At 37.8% G+C, this 25,254-nt stretch overlaps 1 protein-coding gene across 2 annotated transcripts; it reads right to left on the reverse strand.

The window, feature by feature from the left end:
* Positions 1-393: 393 nt before the first annotated feature.
* On the reverse strand, positions 394-25,241 carry GABPA (GA binding protein transcription factor subunit alpha). Of its 2 annotated transcripts, none has more exons than XM_063347247.1 (10): positions 25,097-25,241; positions 21,231-21,331; positions 19,379-19,523; positions 18,410-18,494; positions 13,116-13,361; positions 10,760-10,954; positions 9,899-9,955; positions 8,715-8,855; positions 7,166-7,358; positions 394-3,364 (listed from the first exon to the last, which is right to left on the reverse strand). In XM_063347247.1, the coding sequence occupies exons 2-10, from the start codon at positions 21,305-21,307 to the stop codon at positions 3,136-3,138; spliced, it is 1,368 nt and encodes a 455-aa protein (XP_063203317.1). In that variant the 5' UTR covers positions 21,308-21,331; positions 25,097-25,241; the 3' UTR covers positions 394-3,135. The 2 variants fall into 2 exon arrangements, with proteins under 2 accessions (XP_063203317.1, XP_063203322.1); XM_063347252.1 differs by lacking the exon at positions 25,097-25,241 and adding an exon at positions 24,501-24,929.
* Between the last annotated feature and the right edge of the window lie 13 nt (positions 25,242-25,254).

Here is a 25,254-nt window from a genome sequence, read left to right on the forward strand (position 1 = left end):
ACAAAGTGCGAAGTTCATAGATCGACGTGAACCTTTCCAATTTAAACACGCCTAAAAGCATAAACCGAACTATTCTACAGGGCTCCATTTCATCCTACTGTGAAGTTTTCATCATTATTTTTATCAAAGCACCATTTTGAGACCTACAATTACGATGTTAAAAGAAAGCGGTTTCAGCAATGAAGGACACCGAGTTCCAGTCTAAAAGCAGAAATGCACAGCCAAGTACTGACTCAAAGGAGATGCACCTTCGGAAAGTCAGTCTGCCTTCTTCCTCTAACGAGCTTGGGATCTTAAGGGTAATGAGGATAAAGTGCACGTAGCAATCTTTAAACTGGTTGCCCCTGAATGACATCACCAATGGCTTTCTGAAAAATTAAGTCAACAGGCATCAGCTGTATAACATTTTTATTTTACTATATTGACATTTTATGCACAAATATTTTATCAGAGTAAAAATAGAAAATAATTGTTTCATGTAAAATTACCAAAAAAATGCAAACCACAAAAGAAATACATAATTATTAGCAGAGTATAAGTGTCTTTATTTCAAGAGTAAAAAGTATGCAAAACCCCTTCCGTTTTACAAAAAATTGCGAATATTCTTTCTATGTTTTCCTTCTGGCAGCAACAGAACAACCTTTGACAATATATTCTACATCTTTTATGTTATTGAAGACATCAAGTTAGTCACAGATTTCTCCCTCCACTACAGAGAATGTGACAGTGATTTTATACTGTTTGAAAGAATCCTTCTTTACTCATTAGAAGGCAGCGGGAAAAGCAGATGATCCCACAAGAAAGAACCCAAAGGACTACCATACCTACTGAAAAGCTGCACAATAACAAGCAGATGTATTTACAAAGAAAGTGTGATATCCGAAGTTTCCCCTAGGGGGCTTACGTAACAAAAACATGGAAGGGGATGAAGTATTGCTATTACATTTCAACCTTGCTGTTCGTTTATCCTCCCACGGTCCAGTTTGACCTAGAAAGCTGGTATTTTAAGCTCCTCTTCTTTTTGTACTGTATTTTACCTACAAAGACCTCTTGTGAACTCTGCTAAATATAACTAGTGACTTGTATTGGACTTGCGTTTAGTAATGGAGCGGCGGTATGTACATAGCTGCTGCCGCCCAACTGTCGGCTTCGTCGTATTCTTAGCAAGCAAACGCGCACCTATTCGCATACGTCACCCCAAACACTTGCCAACTGGTGGAATCGGACGACTGTAACAGTAATAAATGGATTGATGGTTGACCTCTTGTGACAGATGCATTTACACATCACTTTCAGGGCTTGAGATTTTATTTTTAAAAAAAATAAACCCAGCATGCTTAGCAGATGGAGTGCTTTAAGAGCTTGAGAGTGAAAACAGTATTAAGAGTTACTGAAAGAATCTGGCGCAAAAAAAAAAAAGAATAATAAAAATTGTCATCGTGGTGATGATGAAAAAAGTAGGCTATAACTAACTACATGCAAGGTTTCGAGTTAAGCAAAAGCTATCTGCAGATGAACCTATAAACAAAAAGCTTTGTCCTCAATGCATCTTTAAAATAAACGCGAGTTTTCTGTGTTCTTTGCCCTCTGCCTGCAAGTATGACCATTCCTTTTCAGATACGAGCAACAGTCCAGTGCTCTCCTTACTCAGCATAAACACATTTTACATTCAGAACCTCATGGTACAAGCACTTTTGATTTAAGGTTTAAGAACAGCTCAGTCCCTCACAGAATTTAAGGTTTTCCCTTACCCATTTGCATTTTAATTGTTCAGTATTACCAGAGGGGGTTTCTCTTACATAATGTTGAAAAATAATGCACGGTAACACAATATTTATACTGTTCAATAACATGTAGGGGCAAAGCCAAAACCACACCATTTTCAGCCATTAACAGAAAAAGTCTAATAGGCATCGGAACAGAAGCTCAAAAGTTGCAGCCTACTTTTTACTGCACGTGTAAGTTTGCATGAAGTACTCTCCATATCTTAGATTTCAGGACACATTCCATCTATTTCTATTCATCATTCAGACTTCAAATTGCACCCAGTTCTGGAGCATGCGTTTGGCTTATGAAGCTTCAAAAACATCACTTGAAGTTCAGCAAGAAATTAATTTTAAATAAAAAATACATCTTTGTATTTTAATATATGTCCAACTGTACAATAATTTGGAAATCAAACTTCAGTTCTCTGTAAACCTATTTTCAACTTGCATTTTGTTTCTAAACAGGGACTAATGACTGTGATTAACTTAAGTCTTCAGTTCCTAAGGTTGACCACTGTGCAGGTAGAAGCACCTTGCAGAGGAGCATTAAAACCCCCCACCAAACCAAACTATTCTTTAGGCGAGGGCTATTTTTTCCAAGTTTTCGAATCACCTGATGGGGGTGGTAGCGGGGGAAGAAGTTTATCTTCGTTTTTTGCTAAATGGCTAGCGTTAACAATGTCCTTCAAAACGGTTAAAGTACTTGCCCTCATATATGCTTATTACCTACACGGTACAATGAAATACTCATAATTGGCTTTTCACCTAAGCCAGATCTAAACCTGGATCTCCTTCTTCAGCACTGATCTTCCGTTCGGTCTAGTCTTAGTTTCCTTGGCTTATAAACACAGAAGCTATTTTAAGAACCTGATGCTTTGTAACGTTTAATGTGTCTTTTGACTCTGCTTGATTAAATGAGAATAATGAAAGCACATTTAACTTCGAAAGCATCAAATGCCATTTGGTAGTTCAGCAGAGAACAAAAGACTAGGAAGGACTGAGTTCAGACAACTGACCAGCCTGCTTGCTCTAGGTACTTCATTTTTGTTAAAAGCGCTGCAAAAATTAATTTTGTACAGCTGTGGACACAGAGCATTGACCAGTTCAACCTTTCTCACCAGTTTCAGATCACATACCATAGAGGCCCTGACTCAAAGTTGCAGAAGTTGTGGTGATCCCTTAACTTACACTGAAATATATGCTGTTAAAAGATCCAAGTTTACGCGAGTCCCAGTTCTTTGTAGAAAATCATGCACTATACTGTACTGTCAAGAAACAAAAGAAGTTTCCAATTCTGATAAAGGTAAGAGCAGCAACTGCTCTGGTTATAGAGGAAAGGCCTCAAGCTCCCACCGTCAGGTCCTAGTGCTTAATTATCTTTCTCTGTTTGCAGGGATGCTGTAGCTAGTGCCACCGCGGTAACTGGCTGTGCGATGCCATGGAGCTGCATCTTGGCTAGCTTCTTCTGCTCACATTCTGTGACCAACCGATTCAACTCTGCTGCACTGTATCCAATGAGAGTTTTCAAGTCGCAGACAAATTTGTACACAAACCTCTTGCCTTGCACCTTGCAGATCATGTCTCCATCATAGTAATACCTGTAAAAAGAAAAAAAAAAAAGGGGAAAAAAGTAAAACTTTCAGCATCAGTAACTTCCATACACATCAGTCATATACTTAAGGTCACTCAGAGGCTAAAATACGAATCTTTTCTCATCATGATTCTCATGTAATTTCATATACCAAGGGAAGAGGGTTGACACTTGTCCCTGTACCTTGATACGTTAAGGAGAAACAAAACACATTAATCATTTTATAATCTGTAGGAAGCACCAGTTAAGAAATGAAGGTCTCTGAGCACTTTAAAAACAGCTGAGGGGTGGGTGTTGGTATATGTGTGGGTAAGCTTTCTATAGTGCTTGGCCTTAAGAAAATGTTGTCTCCCCCCTTATTATTGTCTTTTGCTTTCTTTACTCGTCTCGCTTTTTCTGAGGAAAATATTCAGGTTGGAAACAGTTTGAATAAGCATTGTGGTTTCTATGATAGTAAAGCAGCCACTCTCTCCCTATTGTTTTCTAAGATGGAAGTAAAACTACAAAAGTATGGTTTTGTATTTTCTTTTTTTGTATAGGTCATATGTTGTCAAAACTACATCCTTTGCCTTTATTTACAGCTAGAAGTGACTTCTACAAACTATGAATACTTTTTACATTGTGTCACAGAAGAGTTATCAGACTGAGCAGAAATGCCTTAAAAGGTAACATAAAGTCTGTATGACCCACTGGACTCCAGAGATTATAAATCTTCAGGTAAGACCAATAGAGCTGAAGTTAGAATTTTAGTTTTGTTGCTGTTCTTGTCTCACTGCAGGCATTTAATAGTATGCATGTTACATTTCTCATTATGAAAACCAAAGTGGCTGGGACATAACTTGGACCTTAACAAGGTTAAGGTCCTTAACCTTGCTACCTTGGACCTTAACTTGGGCTTAATGAGCTTCTGATAGATTTGAAAAAAAAAAAAATACAAAACACAAAAACCAAAACAAAAAAAACCAACCCAAAAAACCAAACCCAAACCAAATAAAAAAACCCCCCACCAAACACAACAAAACCACCAAAGAAATCCCAAAACACACCAACAAAAAAACCCCCAAACCACCCAAACCCCAAAAAACCCCCACACAATTTAATTTCCTCAAAATCATCAGCCAAATCAGCCCATCTCACAAAACAGCCCAGATTTCTTGACCATCTAAAGCTCAGTCCTCTGAGTGACACGCTTGTAAAGCAAAGATGATTCTTATTCACCAACAAAATGAAGTCAATTAAAAGACTAACTTTTGTCTTCTAGTTCTAATGGAAAACTGTACAGGAAATTATTTTTCTTCAAGTCTCACTTCCCCACTGGATAATTAAACAGATGTTGATTTTAAGAAAATTTGCCAAGGTGTGTGTAACAAAAAACGTTGCTCTTCCTTTTTTCCACCCTTCCCTAGTTTCTCTACAGCCTGTTTTTCCTACAGCTGGGCAGATCTAGCACATTTCCCAGTAATATCAACACCATTTTCTATATTAATCAATAATTGACACAGTAATTTCAGTACATTAGTAAACAAAACATATTACCATTTTTGTTTTAGTAAGACTTTAGCCTGACAACAGTGTGTATCATGGGAATAGCAAGAGGCATTAAACATCCCTTTAGACATTCAAGTGTTAGAAAACATGTCAATATTGATGCAGCTGCCAAAATGGCAACATTGAGAAATGTGATTTCTGTAATTCTGCAACTAAAATATAAACGCAAAACTTCTCAAATAGTGATTTATGCTAATTACTGTGCAGACATCTGTTTAATATCCCAGTGATAAGAACATTATTCTGAAGTTCTTCAGCTGCCTTTGAGATCTTCTGCGGAGTTTGTTGACAAACCCCAAAAAACATTAGCACCATTTACATCATTTCTACATTCCAGAAAGTTTTCATATATACCTTCAGTGCACAAATGCATAGATTCACAAAAAACAGGTAATTGCAACAATACAGGCTGGGGAGCAGCTCTACTAGAAAGGCCCTGCTGCTTTGGGCAGGAGGTTGGACCAGAGACCTCCTGAAGCCCTTCTCACCCAAGGGATTCTGTGATTCTATGAAAGAAGTAGCATTCTAATTTAATACATATAAATAATGCAAGAACAGCCACCCAAGACCAGAGTAAAGATCTATCTAGAGGAGGTTATAGACTCCAACAAACCAAAAGGGGATGCCTAAGGAAAAGCGGAGTAGAAAAGAGAAACAAAAGAAAAGGAAAAGAGAGCAAACATATAATGATGCTCTTCCTTGCTTTCTACAATCTGGGGCTCAGGAATGTCTAGAAGTTGCATCTTCCCATACTTAATATCCTTCAAAATATTTCTTTTTCATTAATTTTTACAATTTCCTCTCAAGCTCAGGAATGAATTCTGGCATCCACAATACTGTGCCTAAAGAAGTTAGGCACAAACTAAAATGAAAGGGCATAGTTAAGCTGAGTATCTGGTGCCTGCCAGTTTTTTCTGATGCCTCCTGTTCACGTAAATGAGATACTGAGCAGTTGTCCTTTACTGACTCTGTGCCAGTCGTGGTCTTCTAGACTTCGCTCTCCCCCACTGGAAGTACTCATTCAGCATTACCAATATTGACATTATTTAAATTCTCTCTAAAAGACTAGAAAGCCACAATATGGTAACTTTACCATCATTTCTCATAGAGGTATTTTTAAATAAAAGTTGATTTTATTTTTTTTTTAAACAATGCTGGAGGAGTTTACTTCCATTTAGAAAAATAGTGTAGCGAAAAGTGGAAATGCTAAAAAGTAAATCTTAGATCTCAGATTTCAACCATACACCACTTCACTAATAAACTTAAAACTGCTTAAATAATTCGCAAGATTAGGCAATAAATACCTTTTCTGAAAACTAATCAAGAGAAACAGATTTAATGATATCAGAGTAAGAAATTAGAAGTTCAATCTTAATGATTTCAGAGAACATCAATGTGTCGTCAAATGATTCCAGAGGCCAAAATAATCAGGGATAAAAAGTAGTCTGAAGTTCAGCTACTAGTGTTTTCCCCCCTCCTCAAGCACATCACCTACAGTGATTCAATAATACAAGTCCCTTTTACCAATGTCAAGTACAAAATCATAATGGAATGAAGACAGCCTGAAACGCTTCCATTTCTTCAGATGATAGAAGTTCACTATGTTGGAACCACAACTGTTAAAACTTACCTACCAAATTCATTTTTCAATTTAACATCCCTACCATAAGAATAATGAAATGGATCGATGAATATCGGAACTTAGAAAAAGTTATGTTACATACAGAAAAAAATTGTTACATACAGAAAACTACTAATGATTACGTAGTTACAGGAAAGTATTGCTTTACACCATAACAAGAGCAAAAGGAACCTGAACAAGTAAATGGTAAAATATAAAAATAAATCAATAATTCAGAATATTCATATATTTCTCTATCTTTCACCAATAATCAATATTGTTTGGCACAATACTGAAAGCGTAAGTGCTAAAGATACATCAAAAAGAAACTTATTTCCAATAGTGAGCTACCCAAATGAACTATCATGTCAGCATTCAAAAATCTTGAAAAAATAAAATGTATTTTCAAATGTTCAAGAAGTTATTGTACTAGCTTCTTTAAAAAAAAAAACCAAAACAAAAAAACCCAAAAAAACCCACAAACCCAACAAATACCTTGCCCCTGAGCATAGTACAATCCGATGGGAAGGAGTAGCTTCAGAAAATTGCTTTATCCCTTTACTAAACAAGCCGCAAGTCCTGCATTAGCCAAGTGGAAGCAAATCACTTCATATCTGATCAGTTCCTGAAGTTTCTTACCTCAAAGCCCGACTAAGCTTCTCATAGTTCATTGTGGGTTTGTTTTTGCGCTGTCCCCATTTTTGCGCAACGAGTTCAGGTTGATTCAGTTTAAACTCTCCTTCATCACCAACCCAAGAAATACAGTCCCGAGCATCTTTGTCAGTGAGAAGTTCTAATAAAAACTGCCACAACTGGATCTGGCCATTGTTTCCTGTTGAAATAGGGATAACAAGATCCATTTTAATTAGTCCTTTTTATGTTCCACTCACAGCTAAGAATTTTCCACCAACATATTAAAGTAGACCAACACAGAATATATGATGGAAGGAAAACCTGCACTTAATTTCTTCTAATTGTTCTGTTGTAAACATTTTCCTGTGAAGTCATTGGTATTAATCTATTAAAAAAAAAGAAACTGATGAATACAGTGAAAAAATGAATAAATAATCAAGACTTCTCATAAATCTGTCTCTATAACTTAAGAAAAAAAAAAATTACACAACAGTAAACCTAGTCATTTAGACATATATCTATCCCTAAAATAGAACAGATTTAGCAAGAGCTGCTTATTCCTATTCAGGCACATACACCTATATAGATATATGCAATAAAAGTTGTTTTAAAAAGAAAATAGTTTAGTCTCAAATTTCCAACATTAATGTTAGAAATACAAAAACAGTGGGGTTTCAGCTTAAGTCAATATAACATCTTTCGTATCCAATCATTAAGACTTCTTTTTCTCCCAAACATCTGCAGTTAAATTTCTAAACTCACAATGAAATACAAATAGCAGACCTAATGTCTAAAGGGAAAAACACAGTGTATTCTCCACTGACATCAGCTGATAAAATCTTGGCCTAATAATCCTGAATATCATAATAGACTTTTATGGAGAGTTTAAAACAAAAATTCAAAGGAAAGGCGAGGAAAGGTTTTAACAGAAAAATTCACAACAGTGAAGAGAACCAAAGCAAAAATGACAGCAAGAAAAAATAAGATAAAGAAATTAAGATGAGTTATTAATAATCAAAAAGTATGTATGACTAACAGTAATTCCAAAAAATAAACTGCAGATTTAGTGTGTCATTTTCCAGAAGGTGCATTCATTTAACAAAATAGGAATCTGAAACTTGCTAAATTCTGAAGTCACTGAATTGTGTGGGGCAGTGGGGAAAAGCAGAGCAAGTAGCAGCTAAGCTAGCATTCTACGACGTACAGTTTATTTTCTTCCCTTTCTGCAAATGGAAAGAATTTAAAAGCTTGAGTAAATGCTATGCAGTGGTTTGAGAGGACAGACTTAAGCAACAGGAAGAGAAACAATTTTATGCATCTCATTTACTGCAGGACTCAAAAGCTGTGGGATCACATTAACATAGTGCCTGCATGAGCTAACCAACCTGCCAGGTCTGCATGTGCCTGTGATATATTTTGTAGCTACGGTCCCCTTCATACCACGTGGACTTCTACAGACCTGACATCTAGAGTGATAAAGATATGCCATCCAAAACTGCAATTCAAATTAATGAGTGTTTACTGCATTTGCATTTAAAAATAATGGAGACGATACCTGTTCTATTCCCAGGGGAACTTCTGTCTTCCCCAGAGATCCTCGGAGCTCTCTGTACTTTAGCTGCCTTTGCGCTGCTGTTTATTACTTTAATGGTGGTTGGGGTAGCAGGCTGTACAGATGCTGGAATAATCTGCACAGCTGTAAAGTAGAGAACATTGCAGAACATCAATTATAAATTGCTGGCACAGAAATAGGCATATATTATTTATTACCTGTATTATCATAACATCTAGGAGCTAGTTTTTCCTCTGCTAAAAAGACACACTATGTGAGTCACAATGCTAAGAATAATTTAAAGACTTTTTACTACTTACAGTGGAAATTGTGGTTTTAGACTTGTAGCAGAGATGCCACATTACAGATAAAGCATCAGCTTTAGTTTATTATCATGTGTATGACATGTTTCCATAACAAAAAACCCTCTCGTGCCTTTGTTTTCACCTTTATGCTGTTCCCATATGATCTACCCTAATGCACTTTTCTCTATAATCACTGCACAACCCTTCACGCCTGTTATTCAAACAGCAATTAAATAATTTTCTATTGCAATGGTGTAAGAAGATCCAAATGCCCCACTCTAGAGGCTTTAACTAGACACAAACCCAGGATATAATACATGGTCTATCTGTGTAACATGTAAGCTGCTTCCAAGTCTTCTGAAAATTGATTCATTTTAATAATTGATGACGCTGCTTCAGATGGAAGAATAAGTTTCAAATAACTGGAAAGTTACTTTAATGTATTTTTTCTAGTATCAGTTTCTAAACAAGTCCCCTCTTCCACACTCCCCACTCCCTTGCAACTTTTGGAAACGCTTTCTTTTGAAACGATAACATTTTAATGTATCCATTCATTAATGCAATATATAACCTAAAACACTAGAACAACTCAAGACCTTAAATATGTATCCTAGACAGCTTACTTCAAGAGAGTGAAAAACCTATCATCCAAAACGAAAAAGTTAGAAACTTTCATAGTTCTGGTCATACACCTTTCAGTAACAAAATACCAAGAAAACCAACGTTTTGTCTTGAAGTTTAAAATAGGCCCTCCTCCCCTCAGCAAGGAAAACTACTCTCTCGAGTGATTTTCTGATGTACTATTATAGCGCTGAACCAAAGTACAGTGCTGAACCTGCAAACAGTTAATTGTAAGAATTAACTGCTGGCAGAAGTACTTACGCTGATCAATAGTAACAGTTGCTATTTCTCCAGAGTGTTCTTGGCTAGCCAACACATCTGCAAATTAGAAAAAAGAAATAGTAAGTTTTTATTTAACCCACAAATTTCAAGTCACCTGAAGATCAAAACCTTTCACGTTTCAGAGAGGAAAAAAGTCAAAATTGGGTTTCAATTTGCAAGAGACATGCATAGCTCATCGTCTTATGAGTAGAGACATTTAACATCTGTGATTCAATTTTTAGAAATAAGGATGTACATGGTGAATTTCAAGGTATCTTATGCATTCTCCATCCCCTGAAACCTTTAGCTATATCATGTAAATGAATATGGAAATACTTTTTAGTCTGCCAAGTTACATCCAAGCACGGTAAATGTACGTATAAATTATTGTATTATGCACATAATGCATCACTTACCAGTTATGTTGTGAACAATCTAAGGATTTTGTTGCCTATGCTTAATAATCTTCACTTCTATATGAGAGATGTACATTAAATAACTTACAATCAATATTTAATTATAAAACTGTCAAATTCAGGAGATGCACAAACTAAAAATCTTTATTAAAACAAAGGAGCAATCACCAGTCACTGCTTCCTCCCTGTTAGTTATGAAGTTTGATGAAAGACAGGCAAACAGCGTTTAGTATGCAGACATGTTTCATAACAGCAGACATTCTCACTAATATCTCCTGTTATCTTGTATTGATGCCCTTGTTTTTACTGCCAATATTAAACAGAGGAAGAACAACTGCTCACGAGTTCATCTTTAAAGAAAGAAAGAAGGGAAAAAAAAAAAAAAAAAGAGAGAGAAGGGAGGAAGGGGAATAAGTTAAATTTGTTACAGAAAAATCTCCCATACACTTTCGAAGAAGCTCCAAATGGCTCCAGAGGATTTCTCCCCGCGGGACGCGCTGGAAAAAGTCTTCTTGACTGAGGCTGCAGAGCTCCCGCCCAGGAATACCGAGCGCATTGAGGTCAATGTCAGTCATGCTGAACTCCTTCATCACCCACACCACCCAGTGAAGCACCTGGTCTGTCGACCACTGCACTGGGTCTGGGAAAAGAGAGACAAAAATGCGAATCACCTCATTACATACTGCAAGGTTCCTGCTCAATTATATAAAAACTTCCATAAATGTAAATACATAACATCCAGAAGCACAGTTACCATAAACAGCTATCAACAGCTGAGTGGATCAACTGGTGCTGTCTCCCCAAGTCAGCCAGACCATGAATATGTGGCTCAGCCCAACAAAGAGTACACAAACTAGACAATTAGCATTGTACTTCTAAATTACACCCAAACAGATGTCACCTTGACAAGTTTTTATTTTAAGAATTAAAGAAAGCAAAGTTTTCTAAGTCTACGAACATTATCTAGAAACCACAAATTCCATTTTGTTTAAAGGACAGTAACATTACACCATTTTTCACTGATGCTATCTAAAACCATGCAACGTAATCCTTTGGGAAAAGCCACACCAAAAGGCTTTAAGCGTTCAAAAATGTTATCGTCGGTGAATTTTCATCAAAAAGCTGGTAATTTTGTTGATGAAGATACTAAACTACCATCTTTCTGGATGATGATTATTTACTGACTGGACTTGACTTTTAATAACAACATAACTCATCTTTTTAAAAGATTCAAGGAATAATTTAAGATAGCTTCACAGAACCAAGCCTCACGACCCTGAAGAAAACTAGCCTCTTTCCCTATTTTTTAAGATGTATATTTACAAACATTGGGAAAAGAAAGAAAAAAAAAAATAAGGCTTTTTTTGGGTTTGGGGGATGACAAAAGAATCTTAAGAACATTCTTTATTCTCAGAAACTTCCAACTGTATCATAACATAGAACTTAGTGATGCCTTATTTCAGCCCAAGTCCCTGAAATGTCAACTCAAATAACATTTAAAATTTTCCTCTTTCTAGGAAGGCACTTCAGCATATTTTTCTGATGTCAAGAGACCACTATTGTTCTCAATACAGAGATCTCTGCCATAATCAACCTAATCAACCAGTATTATTTTCTTGGAAAATCTGCACTCCCATGACACAAGACATTAAACTTTGAAAGTCACGCTTGTAGGTTATAGGGTTTTCTTAAAGCAGCAACACTATTAAAGTTTATTAACAATACCATTCAATGTAACACAGTTTTAAGTAATTTTCTTCTTATATTAATGGGAGAGCATGCTGAAGAATATCAGTCTGCTCCTGATAACGCCTCACTGTTTTTTTTTTTTAAAAAACATTCTGCGTCAAATCCCTGATTATCAACCGACATAGCACAACAAAGGCTATTTTGAAAATACTTGCCAGTGAGAGAAACAAAAAGGCATGAAAAAGCCACTGCTTTAGTGATCAAACATATGTTCAAAATATTGTCAAGCTACATGTCCTGCAAAGACCTGTGACTTCACTGGAATTCTTAAACACTTCCAAATATCCCACTTGCGAAATATATTCCAGTTTTGCAGGTCTGCTTAGATACAATAGCTTCAGGAGCTGAATATGCCTTGACAGTACATTTCTGCAAACCACAAACAGCAACTCAGCTGGATAATCTCCTGAACATGATGTAGGTCTAAAACCCACAATTTCAGCTCAATTCTAAACAGGCATTCAGAGGTGCTTTTTCTAAACTAACATTAAATTAGCAGCCTGCTAAGTAACATTAATTCAAAAGAGATGATGACCTACCAGAATAGTTATATTCAGTTTTGAATCACCTTTTTCCACTATGCTGAAGCCAAGTATGGCTTTCCATGCAAAATCTGATTTTACACCATGGTCAGCATCCCACAACCTATGAACAATTTGTTTCAGTCTCTTTAGAGGTAACCCCCACCAAGTTCTGAGTCTAGCTCGAATTCAGACACACATGAAAAAGAGCTTTATCACTAACACACATTTTTAAGGAAGGGACGAAGAATAAAGCTGCTTTCTAAAAACTGCAATGACAAGAAGGTTCTGGTGCAAAAGCACTATTTTACTGAAACTATTATAAGCATTGATTCTATGTCTCTTTAGCCATCTCTTATGCAGAGGTATTTGCATTGTACTTACCCATGCCATAAGAAGCCTTCTCTGAGGTATCGGAGCACTTTAATTATATAACCAAAATTAATTATCATTTATGAAAAAAAGCCAACCCCCCAAACAAACAAAATAACTAGCCCCCACCCCACCACACAGAGAGTCATGTGTTATTACCATAGGGTATTCCAAGGCGTTCCTGCTCCTTTCGGTAGCCTTCCAACGCTGCAGCCCATCGTGTCACTTGTTCAGAAGTCTCATCTGAAATTGTTGTAATATGTTTTGTTCCATCCAAGGTTATCACTTGAGCTTCCTCAACAAGGTGAGCTTCAGCTTCTGCATGATGAGCATCTGGGTCAATCACTACCTCCACAGTCTCCACAGGCTTCACAATTTCAAGGATGTTTAACTTGGGCTCTATCCCTAGGTATAGAAAGAACAAACACAAAACTTAAAGATAGCAAAGCAAATATGACAAAAACATTATTTTAAAGCTTTCTGATTAATAGATGTTAGCATACTTGTGAAAGAAGCATGACACAAAAGCATCATCAAATTTCTGCAAGTGTCCTAAATTAGAATGACATATTCTGTTATACACTATACACTTTGGTAAGGTGAATACAAAGCTGTCCCTCTTTCCTTCCCCGGTGTTACAGCTTCCTGTTCTATTTAGATGATCCATTTCACATATCTTGAACAGAACGTTCAGCATGTGGGCATAAAGAACAAGTACTTTGGTCTGTAAGAAATATACTGAACCACAGGAGAAAAAGCAGAGCCCCAAAAAACCAAAACGAGCACCCACCTCTTCCCCCCAACCAAAAGGCATTTCTTTCAGGCTTTACAGTATTTCTCTGCTATCTCTTGGGTCTACACACAAGAGTTAACATTTTCTTTCAGTGCCCTGCAAGAGGCAGTGTGTTCAACAGCAACTTCAAAGAAAACTAGAAAATTCTTCATGTTTCAAGCTTTATTAGCTGTTCATGTTTTGGTTTTACGTCTGTCATTTAAGATACTAGACCATGGAGTTGGCACATATGTCTGTATCTATTCTGCAGCAATAAAGAATACATCCAGTAATGCTACTAATGCTTTGTATCATCACCTCTGTCATATTCTAAGAAGGTGTTTTCTCCAATTGCTGCCTCACCAAATTTCTGACAGCGTACAGAAGATTTTTCTTGTCATTATAATATGCTAAAAAGAAAAAAAAAACCTTTCCATTTTTGTGACATAATTTCCATTATAATAACAACTAACAACCACACTTCTTTAACAGATTTTCATCAAACATATTTGGACATTAGAAAAATAATCTGTAAAAATCCATTTTAGCATGACTTGGAAAACCTTGACAAGAGTTAGGCAGTTGAAAGTAGGATTCACAGAACATCACATGGCCAGAATAACTTCAACATCTTGTGCCATAAAGTATTACTTTGTGTGCCTCCCATCTAATCCATATTAAAACTCAATGTGAGATGGTAGGTTCTGTAGGTGATGGCCTTAAAAGCTAAAACCACAACCTATTCATAGTTTAGAAGGGAAAACAAATGGAGTATTTACCTGTAGTACAAGTAAGAACAAACCAAGTATTTTTCAGACAAGTATTCCTCTAAACTTTAAAAGTAATTCAGCTTGAGAAAAATATTAGAAAAGGAACGCTACAAAGACCATGAGTACAACATGCAGCAGTATCAAATTAAGGAAGTGAAAACAGATGTAGATAATCAGAAAGTGGTTGATTACATGAAGCAGCAAACATGAAGAAAAACCAAACAAGAACCTTATTTTGGAGAGTGTTTTAGTTATCTAGGCCATCTAAGATTAACATTCGCAGCACTGGCTTCCTTCAAAGTCAGATATAAACGGGTAAGGGAAAGCACCAAGAGTTAAGATTCTATTTTTGATCTTCAAAAAAGTAAAGAAAAAAGCTTCTAGAGAGGAACAGTTCACTATTGCTTAACAAAAAAATTCTCTGTCTGTCAAATAACTACTTGTCAAAAGAACCATGAATATACTGCTTTATCCATAATGCAAACATGGAGATCAAAGTGATGAATCTCTGTAGAAGAATTAGCTTGTAAGTAAAAATGTTGTGAAGTAACAGTCTGCCACCTAACCTACTGCAACGTTAGATCAACATTAATTCACTGGGTTTGCCTGCATGTCTTCTCACATCTCTCCCTTTACCTTTACTGCAGGAGAAAACAGGTGTCCAGCCTTCCTTGGACAGTACATAAGTTGTGGAACACAATGTGACAATGTCACACAGCCCAGAAGTATAAACTCATACAAAAAGTACAAAAATTCAAGGACAGTAGCTATCAGGACATGTCCAGATGTTGCCAGTACAAGCCCCTTCACTGCTAATTGTCTGAATATACTACAGTTAAGACTGACCTGCCTGGGTTTTTTCCTTGAAATGTCTAGTATTAACCACTGCCAGAGACAGGACATTAGTCAAACTGCACCTTTAATCTAAATCAGTATGTTTCATTACACTTATGAATCACTCCTTTAAACACTAAAAATAGTAAAAGCCTAGTTACTGCAAAAAAACAGTTTAGAAACTACAGTCAAATGAGGAGTTACACACTTAAAATTGGACTCGTACTTCAGCTGCCTAAATCCAAAGAACCTTTTGTGCTTAACCACCACCTAGTCCCAAAATCTGTGTAAATATCTATAGTACACCTACATACACACGCTCAGAAACGCTCAAAGCAGCTAGACACTAACTTCTTATGTCAGTCAAGTGTTTAAAAAGTAGGTGGAACAGCATCTGTTTGGCAAAATGTTAATCTTGCAGGTGTGCTTTGGGTGTGCATAACAGCCAGAACTGAGCTCAACACAAATAGCAACTACAGGCACTTTCACTCACAAACACGGCCTTGACTTGTTTAAGTTTGTGTATGTGGTACATGAATGATTTGAATGGCAGGTTATCTGGACTATCTGTTCGTATACTTTGCAAATGAGAAACAGAAAGCAAAACTACATTGTCCACCTTCACAATACAGGTCTCTCTCCTCCTATCACTCAAACCAATGACTGTCAGAGATTGCTGCTCTCATTCTAGCCCTTTCAATCTCGTATCCGTCTCCCACAGTACATCTGAAAAAAGCATGGCAAGTACTTCCATTCAACCTTGCTTCTACTCTGGTGATTAAGGGAGTAGAAAAAGAAATAAAAGATTCCTTCGGGTGACAGACTGCCAGCCAGAACTTCCACCTCTGAAGTCTTCCCAAAAAAAGATTTCAACCTATGCCATACAACCAGCACTGGAATTTACAATCAGAAAAGTCTATATTCCCTCCACCCTACTCGCTTCTTTTCTCAAGAAAAAAAAAAGGAAACAAGAAAAAAGGAAAAAAAAAAAAAGAAAACAACTAAAGGTAGGGTCACAATCAATTTTATCATATTATCATATGATAAGAAAAAAAACCCCACCTAGTAGCTTAAAAAAAACCCCACCAGCTTAAGGATGGCAAAATGTTAATCTAATATTATCTGTAGTCAGACAGGCAGGAGAAAGCCTTGATCAGATATAACTTGTGTCTGGATTAAAAAAAAAAAAAAAAAACACCCCAAAATATTTGCTACAGAAGTCTTCCAAATTAAAGCTTTTTTCAAATTCTTTGAAATACAATACAATGCAGTTACTCAGATCTCCACAGACTTGGCAAGAGGTTTAGTTCAGAGCAGTACACAACAGGGCTGCACTCAAAACAGCCATTCTCACAATGGCAAGAAAACCATATACATCTCCATTCTTCAAACCAGGAGAAAGGAGTTAACGCAAGGTGGAGTGACAGAATGGTCTTTCTAGTAAAAAGAATAAACAGGACTGATATTTCACCTGCTGTAACTTATATGAAAATACCTTCGTATGAAACGCTATAAAAGAACTACAATGGACTATGTTTCAGCTGGTGTTTATTCCTTTGAATTTATAGATGGCTTATCAAAATTTGATAGAACATTAACTGACATAACAGCTTGTCTCTTAAAAAATAAGAGTCTGAACCATCACAAGGATTAGCATCACTGATTACTGCTAGCTGAATTCTATATGTTGTACAAGTTGGGGAAAAACAAAAATAAACAAACAAAAAAAAATAAAGAATCTTTTAATACTTCATCCATAGAAGAAAAATAGGCAGATGGCATAAGAAGCTGTTTTTTCTCTCTGGCTTAAAGGGTCACTGCAGTCAGAGTAACAAGTCCATTTCCCTGTTAGTGATCTAAAGAGCTTCCTTTTATTATTTATATTCATGCTATTTGTTTTCTGATATTCTGTCCTGCTATACTTTACTTGCCTTCAGCAGACAGATTTCTTAAGAGTTGCTTAGGAGTGTCAAGTATCATGGCCTGAAAAACAACACTGAGGATAGTTCCAAAGTTATATCAAAGTACTTAATACTCAGGCATACGTGAGAGAGAGAGCGCGCACGCTCCTTTGTGCTATATGATCATACACCTCAGTTTTACATTAAAGAAAAAAAAAAACCAAAACACAGGAAGAAAATGGAAGATAACAGTGAAGACATTTATCATCTGCATCCTTTTGAACCTGAAAGTCTGAGCACTGTATACTATAAGTTACTGGGCATGAACGAAGAGCAGTTATTCTAGTTCCCTGAACGAGATTTCTATTTTTAAAACCAGAAAGTTAGTTCAATCCCCATTACATATAGGGAACTGAGGATTCAACTTAGCAGTAGTCACCTGACGCTCAGCATTAAATGCAAATCAGCAGTCTTACCACTCAGACATATGGAGGGGGCAGAAGAGAAGAACAGGACAAAAAGTAAAATAATAAAGCTACTAATTCCTGAGGATCCAACACGGGGAAATCCAGTCATACCTGATAACACAAATAAAAACTATACATCAACAAATCCCTACCCACCTGGTTAATGTTTCTTTGTCACAATGTTTTAGTACAAATTCTCATCCAAATAAAACAGACAATAGATAGTGATCCCAGCCTTTCATACCAATTTTCAGTTAGCTACATACAGCCTCACAATCTAATTGTTCATCAAGCACACAAGCTCACTTGCCTCACAAAGATGAAACTGTCACCTACCTGGACAAAAAAGAAAAAAAAAAAAAAAAAAAATCTTTTGCCTGCCTAGATACTTGGCCTGGTATTACTCATCCTTAATGAGAGCCTCATACTGTAGTTGTTACTATTTGACATGGTTTTGTCTTGGTTGGGTTTTAGAAATTGATATGAAATTACTGTAAAAGACATTTTTAATAGTTCAGTCCATGACATTTATTTTAATTACCACTACTACTTATAACCGCAGTACACAATGACAGAGACATTCTGAAGCTATGTGACCATTCAGTGATTTTCTCAATTTTACAGCTAGAAATCGTAGGGGATTGGGTTTGCTTACAAGCTCTCCTACAATATTAATTTGTCTGTGCTGCAGACAAACATAACCGCTTACCTTGCCTAGATATTACTTGCACACTGAGTTGCACTGTTCCATCTGTTTTTACTCCTTGATCAAAAAGGCTTCGATCTGGGTCCAGCTTGATAAAAGAAATTTAAAAACAGGTATCACATTTTTATTAGACAGTATCACACTTACAAGAAACTCTTATTCTACTTTAAACTTCAGAAATACTCAGCATCTGCAGCAAGTTTTCTGAAGAAGCGTGCAAATATTTTCAGTACTATGTAGATACAGTACACGACAGACAGAACTTCATCAGAATTTGGAACTTGCCGCTCTGTTAAAGCTAATTTCACTCACAGGGACACTTTTTAACCTAAAGAAGCAATGCAATACCTGGAAGTACCTTCACTTTGTGAAAAGTATCTACAGTTCCTTTTCTCAGTTTTTAACACATAGAAAAATCTTGTCTTTAAAGCAGTATTATCCTTGTTGTTTCCGGAAAAGCCACAGATGTTCAGTTATGACTGTAACTAAAACATCCAGCTAAACACTGTCTAACATGTGGCAATGCCTGTAGAAATAGTGTAGGGGGGTAACTTTCTTGAGTAATGTTTTGCTATCTATGCACCTGAATAGTGTAACAACCTTCTCGCTTTATTCAGATTCAAAACAAGATTAGACTCAAAAGTTCAGGCAGCAACAAATATTGTGGGCTGCACCTCAAGAGAAGAAAGTGTTGTCATTGCCCTCATTCTTCTTTCACTTGCAAGGTGGTATTTTTTTTGCTTTCTTACCCCCACCCTTGGAACCCCAAAAGTGTTTTGATTCTATTCACACTGAATTAGTGCATACATATTAAATGGTCTGATGATAATGAACCTGACATAATATTAACTTCTTAATTACAATTAATATACCAAATGAAGCGTGAATTCCACAGACAATGGGAGAAAAGGACAAAGTATGTAAAATCGTTCTCGATTAAGAGGTTAAATCTGTCATAACATTTCAATTTACCTGGATATCTTGCAGGCATATTTCATGTGCATCCAAGGAACACTGCAGTCTGGGTTCCAGCAACTTCTTAAGATTTCCAATTGGTTCATTGATGTCAATAGCTTGACTCACAAATTCTGCTGTGGTGTAGGTTTGCTCAACGATGCTTAAATACCAAATGAATACAACAAATCATTACCTACATGTTAATACAGCTTGTGCAATACAGCAGGTATAGGAAAGCTTAAAAAAAAAGGTTAGTAGCAAGCTACATAGAAGGTAACACTGACTCTAAAATCTAAATACCATGCAGAAAAACTCAGCTTGAGTAGAGAGTGAATTTGGTCCCATTGATTCTACAGTTGTGTAACTCTCTTTTTACCCCGTCACAGTTAAAAAGCTAGGTTAAATATCAAGATTATTTTCAGATCACTGTTTTCAAGAGATTAAGTCATGATTAGTATGTTATGCATTATTAACTTGCATGTAAACTAATTCTATTTGCCTTGCCTAGACTGTATTTAAAAGATGAAAAGATATTTAAAAGATGTTTATATAGATATATGATGTATGTACATGTGTATGTATATATTTTTTTTAGATATTTAAAAGGAAAAAAACAAACACAGAAACTTATCTTATCCCTTAGATAGGGAACAAAGAAGAAAAAAACATCAACTCTCACACAGAGTAATTGCCCATGTCTTTTAACCAGTCAGCACAAGAATAAGCTTAATGCATATAAGAGATGACCAGAAGGAACTACAACAACAGGGATCCCCAAAGGAAACATTAGTCACATGTCACGGTTGCCCTGCACTACAGCGACAACAGTACTGGCGTATGCTTTCAAAAACATCAATGTTATGGGACTCTTATCTTAAAAATGACCTTAGACAGTTGATCTCTCTACATTTACACAGAAGGAAATCAGAAAGTATACAGACATAGTCAGTTTGTAAGCAGTGAAAGTATACAAGGAGCTCAGAATAAGAAGAAACTAATAAGTAGTTCTGAATCAGTTTTCCAAAACAGGTTCTTAAAGAGCAGGTCACCTACCAGCCTCAGCTATTTCTGTCCAACACATTAACTGCCTCTCCGTACTTTCAAAAGCAGTTGTAAAAATTAGAAGGGAAGTATCATGAAGAAAAAAAACAGACTGAGGTAATTAAGTTAAATGATATCAGACTTTGGTATCTACTGTTTCAACGGCCCTAACAATATAGTCAATAGATACAGAACATCATTTCTGCTCTGTTAAAAACAACTGATCCTGTATAACAGCAAAGCAATGGACTGGAGAAACTGCAAGGTTCATCTCAATTACGGAAGGATACACTGAAGCCGAAAGGTCTGCAGCATGTACATGTAGGCATATTCCTACACACATGAAAATACGGAGAGAACTACTAAGAACGTAGCGAGAGATAAACAAAACGGCTTGGGATATAAGCAATTAAGACTGAAAAATATGATAGCACTATACTGGTTTCCTATAGTGGCTACACTTCCACTTCAAGAAAACCACCAATTAATTAGATACAAAGCAGAAAAACTGAAAAGAGCACAAGCGAAATAAAGAACTTTGTATCCGGTAAGAAAGTTGAAAAACTGTGGAAACAATCCACAGCAGGATTAAGGAGATCATACTGAGACAGTTACTTCTGCCAGTTCCAAGTTAGTTCTTTCACCTAGCTAGAAAACACTTGTACTCATTTCATAACCATGGCCATCTCTGAAGCATTACACAATCCCCAATAATAAATCTGAATAACCAAACTTAATGCGTGCAGTCACAAATCTGAAACCAATTAAAGAAAATAAATAAATAAATTGCAGCCTAAAGACCCCAAAATGCAAAGACAGTACGTACCTTTCTTCAGTGCATTCCTGTTTCTCAGTCCCATCGATTTCTATTTCTATCAGCTCCTCTGCCTCTCTCTTAGTCATGGCTAAAATGTCTTAAGAACAGAGCTATAAACAGAAAATAATTTTTTTGTAAGTCACAGTCAAACAAAACTAGATGATAGGTTGTGTCCTATCAAACATCTTTTAAACCAAACACCAGGATAGCTTTTTAAAGACAAAAATTCACCTAAAAAATAAAGCCAAAAGCTAATACAGTTTTCACAAAATAGATGACAATACCTGTTCCTCAAACAAATGCTCCAGGGGCAAATCCAGGACTATAACTAGACATTAGCACAAAGCCCAAAGATTGATCTTCTTGGAGGCATCCAAATTTACTGGATGTTTTTGTCATGGGCCAGCTACAGCTTTTAGTAGCTGGTTGCAAAGAACTTCTGAAAATTCTGTGAAAGTTATACGTATTTTGCCATCTAGATTCAGCTACATACTACCTTCCTAGCGAGGCTGAAAGATGCTGCTTATAAATTTCAGCAGTTTTTATATAAAATGCTGCAACAGAAAGCTAGACAGAAGATCCATGATTTCTTTACAGGTAAATAAACTCAACCATAAAGTATTTACTAACTGTGCCATCTTTCCACCCATCCCTCTCATGGGCAATCACATGATGACAGGTGCATAACAAACGCATCTTGCTAAATCCCAAATTAATGCAGTATGTTAGCAATTAAAAGGAAAACTATTCTGTGACAATATTCTCATTGACGCTACAGATTTTCATGCCCTGTACAATACTGGAGTCTGTTGGAACATAAGGGGGAAAGAAACAATTACAGCATTTGGTCTGTAAAGACACAGATTGTATAATATTATCATGTTTCACTGACCGTCCCATGCATCATAAGTATGAAATATATATGATAGAGAACTGAGCCAAATTATACAGCAACAGTTTACAATAAATAACACCACCGACTTATAGGAAAAGGAGTACGAAGTAGGAGTACAGAGGAGAAAATCACATTAGAAAAAGCAAAACAAGCCGCTACTAAAATATCCACAACATAAGAGATTAGCAAGGTTTCCATCCTGGAATCACTCTTTCCCAGAACTAGTCTATCCCAGACCCAATCATTAGTAAGTGAATTTCTTAAAGACAAGTTAATAAGGGAACTTACTAAACTTTAGAACTTCTCAAAAGGAATAGTAACCAAGTTGTACAGTTTTTACAGAAAAGGTTAAAAGAATTAAAACAGCTCATCTTATTATACCCTTCAAAAACTATTACATAAAATTAGTTTTTAAGAAATCAAGTGCTGCATCTGATGTCAATCTGTAAGATCTAGCAGGGCCAGACAGGAAGTAAACAGAGCCTCGTCTGGTGCACCTCACCACTAGAAGCAAAACCAGAATCTGTTCTGCTCATAGATCCGGTTCTATGAAAATCCCCTAACTGCCAGGGTAGGGTCAGCCAAACTGGAGCAGTAGCGGCCACTGAACAGGGTCCTGGGAGTCCAATTTCCATATCACTTAATCTTGTACATCATCGTCACAATAAATGGGGACGAATGAAACACCACTTCTGAAGAATACAGACAAGCTTAATTAAGTATCTGAAAGAACTACACTGGCACGGTTACAGGTGATCTGGTTGACTGTTAAAAGATTTTTCAAAATTAAGGTTTGAGCAAAGTCCCTTACTGAAAAATCCCAAAGCAGCTAACTGGTACCATAAAAAAGGGGGAAATTATTTCCTGTATTAGCAATCAGATTTAAAATCCCAAAACAACAAGTTAACTTTTTTTTTTTTTGCAAGGGAGTTTACCAGCAAGGTCACAAAAGGGGTTAGGCTAGGATTTCTGTTCCTTGATGTATTTGCAAGTTATTTACTGAGAAAACTGTGCAGACCTTCTGAAAGAACTCACCATCTCAAATGATTTCTGGCAGAAAATATTCAATACTGGAAAATGCAAAGTGATGCACAATGAGTAAATATTATATCAGCATAGTAACCATATAGAATTATGTAAGATATTTTGAAGTCCCTATGGATTGGACTCCAAATTGGCAACTGGACAAGTAACTGTTCACTCACTTTTTAAAGATGGCTTCTGGTTGCACCTCACAGGCTCTACTACATTTATGATTACCATGGGGAGGCAGGAGAGGGGAGCATAGGCAGCAGGTACGGAAAGAGGAAGAAAGATGGTTCCATTGAACGCAGATGCAAGCAAGGGAGATGATGGGTGGAAAGAGGAAGAATAACATTATGGAAACATGTGCAGTCATTAACAGTTCAGAGAAACATAATGGGGAAAATTATTTTGTCTTTCCCATGCTAAACAGAGAGACTCCTGATGAGTCTAAACGTGAAAATAAACATTTCACATTAAGAGAAATTTCTTGCTACACAATGATGCAGAGATCAAAAGCGTACATAAGTTCATATGGGAGTAAGCTTCCTGAGCCTTCGCTGAGGGCTACTGAGAAACAGGAGAACTCAAAACAGCCTGGTCTGCTAGGAGGGTCAATGTGGTAGGAACACCACAGCAGCAGCATTTGTCTGGCGGAACACGTAAAACTGTGCTTGATTTGTGGAAGTTACAGCCTACCGATTTCTGTTTGTTTCTATTTTTCCTTCAACCTAAAAAGCCCTAAGACTCACCTGTTATCCAAGAAGGAATCTGACCATAATGCCTGACACAGACCTCCGCTAACCTAAGAGAAGGCACCTGTTAACAGAGCAACAGCCCAGTGCTACTCCCGTATCATCTACAGTTTGGCATTTGCAGTCGGGGGGAAACCCCACTGTTTTCTGTTAAGATCTATGTTTTCTTTTCCCTGGAACGCAAGGAATTAAGTAATAAGCCCATCACAATAGGGGCACAAATTCTAGTAGTAGAATCTGACAGGTAATTGTGAAGTGAGGGCAACCACCGGAAACCATATGCACTATCAACTGCTACTGAAGTCAAATCACTGGAGATATTTGTGCTCCTGAGAAGCTCCGGTGTTCATGCAGCATTTGGTAGCATCCATCCCTGTTAAGTGTTCAAATTGGTAAATACCAACACTAACTAGGTAACAAAGCAGACAACCCATCCTTTACCAAACAGCTTTTGCAAGTTACCAGCCAGTTGGGATTTAAGACAAAGACAGCAGACCCCTAAGCGGGGTGGAGTCGTGCCAGATTTCAAGCGCTTTCCTTCCTTATCAATACTCAGGAGTTATAAAAATAAACCCGAACCGGGAGAAGCAGCTGTGCAGCACGTACCTGGCCGAACACCAGGAACCAAACTACGTAAGATGCCACATGCCCTCGTACGTCTTCATCCAAAAATGAGGTTTTTTTACGAGTGGAGCAGTAAGTTTTTATGCCCCGGGGAGGACTCGCGGACCTCGGTCCAGGCTGCCGGGCTCTCCCCAAGCCGTGACGGCGGGAGGACTTCGCCCTCGCCCCGCCGCCAGCCCCACCGCGCTCCCCGTGGGGCCCTTCCCCGCGCCCCGCCAGCTCCATTTCCCGCTCCCGGGACCCGAAGGTTCCGAGGCCGCTCGGGAGACGGGGCGCCCCAGCTCTTTCCTCCGGCCGCGGGGCCGCCACCAGGGCCCTCCCGCCAACGGGCGAGCGGGCAGGAGGCGCAGCCAGGCCGGTGGGCCGGCGGCGGCCGGGCGCGGCCGCTCCTCCCCGCAGGCCCCGGTTGTCTCCCCCGCCCGCTTCCCCCCCCGCTATCCTCCTCCTTCTCCTCCTCCCCGCGGCGCCTCGTCGTTGTTTGAACCCGAAACGGAAATGAGACTCGCGGCGCCGGGGAGAAACGGAAACAAAACACGGGCCGCCAGGCCGCGCCGCGCCGCGCTCGCTCCCACACTCACCCGCCACCGCCGTCCGCCTGCCCCGAAGCGGAGCGGCCGCACAGATACGTCCCCGCCGGCCGCAACCCCCGCACCCTCAGCGGGTCCCGGTGCCCGTCCAGGTCTCGGTCCCGCCGCCGCCGCCCTGAGGAGGCCGTCGCGCGCCGGGGATTGGGCAG

Source organism: Chroicocephalus ridibundus, chromosome 1, assembly GCF_963924245.1.
Source record: "Chroicocephalus ridibundus chromosome 1, bChrRid1.1, whole genome shotgun sequence".
Taxonomy (NCBI): Eukaryota; Metazoa; Chordata; class Aves; order Charadriiformes; family Laridae; genus Chroicocephalus; species Chroicocephalus ridibundus.

Coding starts and splice junctions, on each gene's coding strand:
- GABPA (XM_063347247.1), bottom strand. CDS start 21,307: ATGACTAAGAGAGAGGCAGAGGAGCTGATAGAAATAGAAATCGATGGG. Junction 19,524..21,230: donor CAGGAATGCACTGAAGAAAG/GTACGTACTGTC, acceptor TTGGTATTTAAG/CATCGTTGAGCAAACCTACA. Junction 18,495..19,378: donor TATGCCTGCAAGATATCCAG/GTAAATTGAAAT, acceptor TCTTTTATCAAG/CTGGACCCAGATCGAAGCCT.